General features: G+C 44.8%; 1 protein-coding gene across 1 annotated transcript in view; it reads right to left on the bottom strand.

The window, feature by feature from the left end:
- Positions 1–8,633, bottom strand: part of LOC310866181 (cGMP-dependent protein kinase 1) — a 146,577-nt gene that overhangs the window by 81,569 nt on the left and 56,375 nt on the right. Inside the window, exon 2 of the mRNA XM_083775629.1 lies at positions 159–264. Coding sequence (XP_083631755.1) covers positions 159–264 — 106 coding nt within the window. The remainder of the gene's footprint in view (positions 1–158; positions 265–8,633) is intronic.

Below are 8,633 nucleotides of genomic sequence, written 5' to 3'. Positions count from 1 at the left end.
TGTCGGAACTAAACTTTCGTATTGAAACTAGAAAGGCGCAATTGTGGGAAGTGCGGCTGTACTGACGCGAGTCGCAAGGAATCCACTGGCTTGGAAAAAAGGTACTGTGTGTGTGTGTGTGTTTGTGTGTGTGTGTGTGTATGTGTGTGTGTGTTCACCTTTTCAGAAACTCCATGTACTCCTGGTGCTTGATGAGGCCCGTCCTCATCATGATTGTCTGGAAGCATTGTCGATCGATGGCCCACAGCTTGACGTTGGTGAGAGCTGCAATGACAAGAGAGGGATAAGGGTCAGCAGAACATCATGACTTTAAACAGCCATTCACCAACCTGTGGGCAAAGTACTGCCACTGAGGCCACTGAGTGAGTAAGTGCATGCATGCGTGCATGCGTGCGTGCGTGGGGGGGCTTAGGGCATATGTTGGGGTGATAGATTTGTTTACCACATCCCCTTACCCCACAGGTGGTCCACAACTTCACGCTACTGACAGCTCAGTGCACGCTGGCACTCACAGCTTCACAGCCCTGCTTGGCCCCCAGGGCTGATAACGGTTATTATCAGCCCTGGGGATCTTTATATCACTCTCCCTTTTTTATCTCTTCCTGAAACTGAGGCTGTGTGCGTGCGTGCGTGCATGCGTGCGTGCGTGTGTGCGTGCTGTGGTCCCTGACTGACTAACGAGCAGGCGCTTTCTGCCTTGTTTCCGCATTGTTTATGTTGAATTTGCTAAAACATCTCCTTTTGGAAAAAACTAAAAACAAACGTGATATGCCCAGTCACCATGCTGAACCTGTGATGTTCCTTTTTTACTGAAATCAAGTTTAAAATAAGAATTGAACGCACAGAATATCAATATGAAGCAACTGGAAAAACACGTTATTTCAATGGTAGTGGATGGAGAGAGAGGATTTTTGTCCAACCACGAAACTGCAACCAATGGGTGCGAAGATAGGGGGGGCACAAGAGGGGCACAACCACGTGCGGCAAAGGGTGAATTAGTATTGTATTTAATATAGTTTTTATCGTTGATTAGTCAACCTTATCAACGATTAGTCACGAGGTATAACTCGTAAGGACTGTGCGATTGAGGAATGAGCTACAGCTAAACGTGTAGGTAGGAAATGTTTGAAGTGTTTATTTATGTCCACATAATGAGGAGTACAGGAATACCTTGTACAAAGGACATAATCACTGCCAGTGCAGTTTGACAGTGGGAGAGCAGCCAGTTACAACGTGCATGGACGGCAAAGCACACACACACACACACACACACACACACACACACACACACACACACACACACACACACACACACACACACACACACACACACACACACACACACACACACACACACACACACACACACACACACACACAGTGATGACAGGTAATTGCAACAGGTGTGCGAGACCGAATGAGGAAGTCGAATCATCGCTGCGCATGTCTGTCTGTCTGGCGTGTGTGCGTGCGTGCGTGCGTGCGTGTGTGCGTGCGTGCGTGCGTGCGTGTGTGCGTGCGTGCGTGCGTGCGTGCGTGCGTGCGTGCGTGCGTCTGTTCCCACAGCGGTCATCTGAGCCAAGGGCACCTTTGAAGTCAGTACAAACACATGAGAGGGATTTCCTTCACTTTTCTAAAATCTGATTACAGAATCTGGAAACCATAACAATAACTAGAAAAAGTGCCCCTCTGGGCACAGGTATCCACCAGGAGGATATAGGAGTGTGTGTGTGATGTTTGGCAAAATGTTCAGGAGTATTTATGAACATGTTTTTGTTGTTTGTTTGTTTCATCATTTTGTTGAGGAAATGCAGAGCCAGATCACTCATAGCGTCTCTGAGGATAGAATTATGGATGAATGTACAAAACGGGGCCACCCCAGAAAACTTTGGAAGGCGATCTCAGCCTATCAGTGTAGAATCTGACTGTCTCGATCACATGACTACAGAGATCAGGTGTACCGATTTGTGTGAGATTTGGATGGAATCTGTGCGACTGACATAAGCAATGTGTTTTGCAGAAATCGGCCTCATGGTGGCGCTATAACCGGCAGATGTGGAGGGATGCAGGGAAAATGTTTTTCCATGGCCTCTGTGTGCATACCATAGACTGTAAAAAATATGGACAAAGCGTTCCCCGGGTCTAACATGAACATAAAATGAAGCCTGTTATTCCTGCACTGTAATTCGCCATCTTTCTAGATCCGTTTTGGACCAGCTGGCCATTGGCTGGCTCCGTTTGGGTCCAGCTGGCCATTGGCTGCCCAGACAACGAGGCGGGACTTCCCCCCTTCTTCTCCGTTGGTTTTTATTTTGACTCGAGTGGGAGGAGAAGACTCTTGAGTGGGAGGGGAATCCCGATCATAGACGGTAACGGTAGCCACGCCCATCAGAACATACGCGACTTCATGGTCATTATTTTAATTAATGGGACCATAATTTTCCAAAAAGAATATTATGACATTAGAAATGAGACTTTAAACTAGTGACTGGAAGAAGAAAGTATTCATGACCATGTTTATTAAGGTAATACAGTCTAGGTGAAGTTACATGGGCCTCTATGGAGCTATGGGGCTTTTTGGGTCCAGTCCAGCGCCACAACAGGCCATTATATGAACTACCGATTTCAAATGAGGCTTCACGAAATATCTGGCTGACTGCCCCCCTGGTGCATACATATAGTTGTATACAGCTCGATGCAGTTATAGGTAAAAACAGGAGTAATCTACAGAAATATGTTTTAGCCTAAATCGGCCTCATGGTGGCGCTATAACAGGCCGTTGAGGAACATTTCTGGCAGAGGTTCGGTTATAGGTAAAAACAGGAATTGCCCTGTTATAGCGCCACCGTGAGGCTGATTTGGGGAAAAAAATAGTGGCATGTCGTCCTCGGCCTAGTGGAAATGTGCGTGTATAATTTCACGGAAATTGCACACTGTGTTTGTGATTTGTGGCATTTTGTTTGAAACGGACCAATCATGTGAGCTTTGGAAGCCAATCTTAGCCAATCAGGATGGAAGATGGGAAATGGCGAAGATCCATGTTGATCACATGACTATGGAGATAGTGTATACCGAATTGTGTGATGTATGGATAAAATGTGTACGAGTATTCTACAGAAATACGTTTTGCCTAAATCGGCCTCATGGTGGCGCTATAACAGGCCGTTGAGGAATATTTCTGGCAGAGGTTCGTCGTTGGCATCCAGCTAGTGTGTGCGCAAAGTTTGGCATGGATCGGGCCAACGGTGCCGGAGATTAGCTGATAACGGATGGACGGACACACACACACACACACAGACTGAGTGCAAAACATACTCTCTCCTCATGTGGAGACAACAACCATTCGCGCTGGACGCACACGCACGCACGCACACACACACACACACACACACACACACACACACACACACACACACACACACACACACACACACACACACACACACACACACACACACACACACACACACACACACACACACACACACACACACACACACACACACACACACACACACACACACACACACACACACACACACACACACACACACACACACACACAGAGAGAAAGAGACAAGCAAGAAATACAAGTCCACATGCCATCTAATCCTCCTTGTGTGAAAACCAAAACTTGGGCACCGATTTAAAACGGGGCCAAACCACCGGAGAGAATAGATAGCCTCATTACACAGAGCCAGACACTGTTCTCACTTACAGTAGATATGGAATTCTCATGAGACACCCGGAAATATACACATCGGGATTCTGCCATTGCTTCATTAGGGTGAAAACAACACAGGTTACCATTAGTGAGTATAGTGATTGCAACAACCACCGATGCAGTGCAAAAATAAAAAACAGCACAGCCAAATACACGAAACTTTCAAAGATTGTGCCAATAATCATATTCTTTGAGCCAGCTGCCACACATATGATTGTTTTGCGGGGTCAAACAAAGGATCACGTGCATTTGATCCCCTTCCCCTATCCACTCATTCTAGGACATGACGTACTGTATGTGTAGGCACACACACACACACACACACACACACACACACACACACACACACATCTAGCCTCAAAAATAATTGGGAAGAGACAGCAACAATTAGGCTGTATCTACAAGGAGGTACTTCGTAAAAAAGCTATCAAGATAGCAAACGACCTCCTCTCATCCACTCTGCAGGGAGTTCCAACTACTTCCCTCTGGTAGACGGTACAAAGTACCAAGAGCTAACAGTAACATTTAAAAAAAATCTTTCATACCAAATGCCATTAAGGCACTAAATGATACCATGTCTCGCTAGATTTGTTTGTTTTCCAATGTATCTGCCACTGTTTGTTGTCCTGCACTTTTTTGCCATGAGAAAATAATTGTGTTAAGTGTTGTTGCTGTTGTTGTAACCGTTTGTTTTTTACTGTTTGAGACCGAAGACGAATTTCCACACGTGGACAATAAATGAAACTAACTAACATAATTGGTCACCCACCCCAGGGTCAATGATGCCGTCTATACACAGGTCAGACTCTGAATATATGTTTCTAGTAAAAGCCCTCTGTCTATTGTGGAATACAGTAGTAGAAAAATGTTATACCTTGATATGCTTAATTTGACCTTTTCACAGCAGCCATTTCTACGTGAAATAGTAGGGTAAACACAGGTGTTCCCAATTATACTAATTAAAGTTGCGTTCCATTCGGGTCAGACAAAGTCAGGGTGCTGCTACTGTGCCTCTGAATGGAGCAGAACCGTAATTAGTACCATTGGTAATACCTGTGTATATGCTACAATTCTATTAGTCAGTATTATGGCTTATAGAAAATAATACCAGCAGCACTCACGTAGTATCCTGGATACTACGCGAGGATTAAAGCCTTAGAGCCTTCTTCAGCGTAAATCTCTTGAAGAAGGCTCTCGTGCCGAAACGCCCTTACTGTAAAATAAAGCTTTAATCCTTCCAGGATACTATACGTGAGTGCTGGTATTATTATTATTATTAGTTTCTTCCAGAACCGTGCATCCGTGACATTATGACGTGGAAATACTCAACCGAGTGTTTTGCCTTCTTCTGCAGGATTATGGCTGCCATGAAAAAGGTCTATTGTTTTCCACTAGTAAATATAAGTAAAGTTTGAGGAAGGGGTGTGTACAGGTAATCTCTCAAGAACAGATTCCGAGCTGCGCTAATCAATCTGTCGGCAGGGGCATACAGAACATGTGTACATTGAGGACTATATGGAATGAAAACATAATCGCCCCACCGGAAGAGAAGGGCTGAGGGCGGACCAAACGGGCCAACATACACACACACTTCACTCTGCAGTATTGCGTGCCGAGAACAGCTGACATACAAGCTGTGTGTGTGTGTGTGTGTGTGTGCGTGCGTGCGTGCGTGCGTGAACGGAATGGATGAATGTGAAATACATTGCAAAGCATTTTGGAGAAAGGTGCTGTATGAATGCAGTCTATATAAATGCAGAACATTTACACATAAGCAAACAAACATGCACGCATGCATTTGAGCGATATGGGCTTCATTACTTGACTATAAAAGTGTTTATGCAGCTCGTTCCACAACTGAATTCCAAACATTGGGCACCAGCAAGTTGGTCATGCTTTGATAAACGTGGCTCCCTTCTTGCAACTCCAAAACCATTATAAAAACTGAGATTAAAAAGGAACCAGGGAAGGAATGCAGCATGGGGCAATTTAAACCATAGTTTGGGTCGAGCAAACTTGCTTAACAAACCATTATTTAAAGTTTTAGGGGCTCCATAATGGCAGCCAAACATGGATCTGAGATGTAGTGGAGTAGAAGTAAAAGTATTGGAAAATGGAAATACTCAAAGTAAAATACGCAAAGTAAGTAAGGCCAGTTCTATCTCCCAAGACTGTTCCCATCCTTTGCACAGTGAATATCACCTCCTTCACTATAAGCATAAGCGGTTTCTGGCTCCAATGTGGGAAAATAAACAATTGAGAAATCATTGTACAGTATATACATACATTGCCCCGTTTTCCCCCCCATATAATACATTATTTATGCCATTTCTACGGCGCACGCTGTGTGTGTGGTCCATGTACCACGGATAACAGTTGTAGTGGTTGAGAGGAGCAACAAGTTAGATTCATCATTTCAATGGTGGCTGAGTATCCAGATAACATTATGAGACAGAGGACATGATCATCATCATCAGACAAGACTATCCTTAACCCATTCTGACCGGGCACCCATTTTGGTGTTGGCATCATGTCATGCTTTAGCTATTGAAAAATAGCAGATCTACAAGCTCATATCGCGCCACCGAGTGGCGCGATACGAGCTTGTAGGTCTGCTATTTTTGAAAAAATCGAAGAACGACTGACATTTTTTAGAATCTGATCTCAGGTCAGAATGGGTTCATCAGACCCAGTGTGTGTCCAGCGGAAACCTCGTATGAATCTGATCTCAGGTCAGAATGGGTTAACCAGTAAGACGCCTGAGGGCGAGAAGCGTACACGCATCCGCCTGGGTGACGGCAGACTGCTGGGCGAGCGCTGGCGCTTTGGCATGGGGGGGGGGTCAGATCAACATATGGAATGAATCCTGTACTGGCCATATATGGAGCGTGTCTTGATTGTACAGGGTTTGATGTGGTCGGATCAACATAATAGGAATGTCAGAACGCGTCAAGAGCGCTGGGCGTTACTAATTGATAGGGTGGAGAACTCCGTCCTTTCCGCTCAGGGTGTTAATATGATTCGTATAAAACACACTTCTCGATTATTTGATTCATTGAAAAAGCTCGTAGGAAGTCGTAGCTCTGTTCCTACAGACCCATGTTGTCGTCGGGCAGAAACCTCGTATCCACCCATTTTTCCCTTTTGTGTTTTTCGTAAATCAACGCCCTACTTGACCATACTACAGCGTCACACATTGTCAGTAGCGGAACTTCTACTTTTGAATTTGAATCCTGGAAAGTAGCAGTTTTGCACATATATACAGTATGAGGTTTCCACCCGACAGACGATAGGCAGAGAAGGTCAACAACAGGCACATTATTTGACAGCCGCCAACAAAATGTGTCCCTAGGTCGGCAACAAGAGGGGATAGGTTAAGCGCCACTGCACACAGAGTAAGGTTTAGTGAAGTGTTGAGGCAGAGAGTGTGAGTTGTTGGCGCTGCATACAGATGAATGGCTTCAATTCTCTTGGGTTCCATTAGCTTGTCAAAGCCTTTTTTTGCAAGTCCACGGCTGAAGCGAAGCAGATGTGGGCGTGGGTTTGAGTAAGTAAATACTGTAGGTCGGAGAGAAGCTAATTATCGATATCAGTCAGAGTACGGGAGTCTATCCCCGTTGTACAGTGCACTAGACCCACTGGGAGATGGAATGCTGAGGTGGAGCGCAACACCTACCATCAACTCCCCCTGTACATACAGTACAGTACCGCACGACTTGCCTTACCCAAGCAGCGCTACTCATTCACTGGGTTGGTGTGGCTGGGTTTAACCCAATCTGACCGGGCACCCATTTTGGTGTTAGCATCATGTTATGCTTTATCTATTGAAAAATAGCAGATCTACAAGCTCATATCGCGCCACCGAGTGGCGCGATACGAGCTTGTAGGTCTGCTATTTTTGAAAAATCAAAGAACGACTGACATTTTTAGAATCTGATCTCAGGTCAGAATGGGTTCGTCAGATCAGCGTGTGTCCAGTGGAAACCTTGTATGAATCTGATCTCAGGTCAGAATGGTTAAAAAACTTTTCATGGATTAACCACTTGAACCCCAGCATCCGTACTGTGGGGAAAGCTTTCGCGGAATATAGCCATATCAGCAAACTCACGTCGTATCGTTGCAGTGCGAAATGATTGTGATCATTAATAATTAACACATTTGGCTGGGGATGCCTTGGAACCTCCCCAAGAACCCAAACTTTGAGAACCACTGGTATATACGTAGCACCATGGAGCTGATGATCACACCTACATATTGTACATACATTTTACCAGAGTCCAGAGATTCTGAAGTTTTGAAGCCATGACCGATGGCATTGCAAGACTAAACAATGAACATCAATGATGATGTTTAGCCCATTCTGACCTGAGATCAGATTCATACGAGGTTTCCGCCGGACACACACTGGTCTGATGAACCCATTCTGACCTGAGATCAGATTCAAAAAATGTCAGTCGCTCTTCGATTTTTCAAAAATAGCAGACCTACAAGCTCGTATCGCGCCACTCGGTGGCGCGATATGAGCTTGTAGATCTGCTATTTTTAAATAGCTAAAGCATAACATGATGCTGACACCAAAATGGGTGCCTGGTCAGAATGGGTTAAGTAATTAATTAAAACTCTTTCAGCGCCACCTGGTGGTCACCAGTTTAGGCTCTGAGTGCCAATTCTCCCATTATAAAGAAAGAAAGAATTTGTAATTCTATTATGCATGTAATAATGTGCATGTCATCACCTGTACACCAGATTAGAAGAATCTTCAAAATATGGATGAAAAATAGGCAATTAGGCGTCTTGACGTTTTTGGCTACTAAACAGTTTTAACCCATTCTGACCTGAGATCAGATTCATACGAGGTTTCCACTGGACACACACTGGTCTGATGAACCCATTCTGACCTGAGATCAGA

The sequence above is a fragment of the Protomyctophum parallelum genome, assembly GCF_964188405.1.
Source record: "Protomyctophum parallelum genome assembly, chromosome: 10".
Classification (NCBI taxonomy): Eukaryota; Metazoa; Chordata; class Actinopteri; order Myctophiformes; family Myctophidae; genus Protomyctophum; species Protomyctophum parallelum.
Note: the sequence above shows the minus strand (reverse complement) of the source record. Positions and strands in the feature narration are given on the sequence as shown.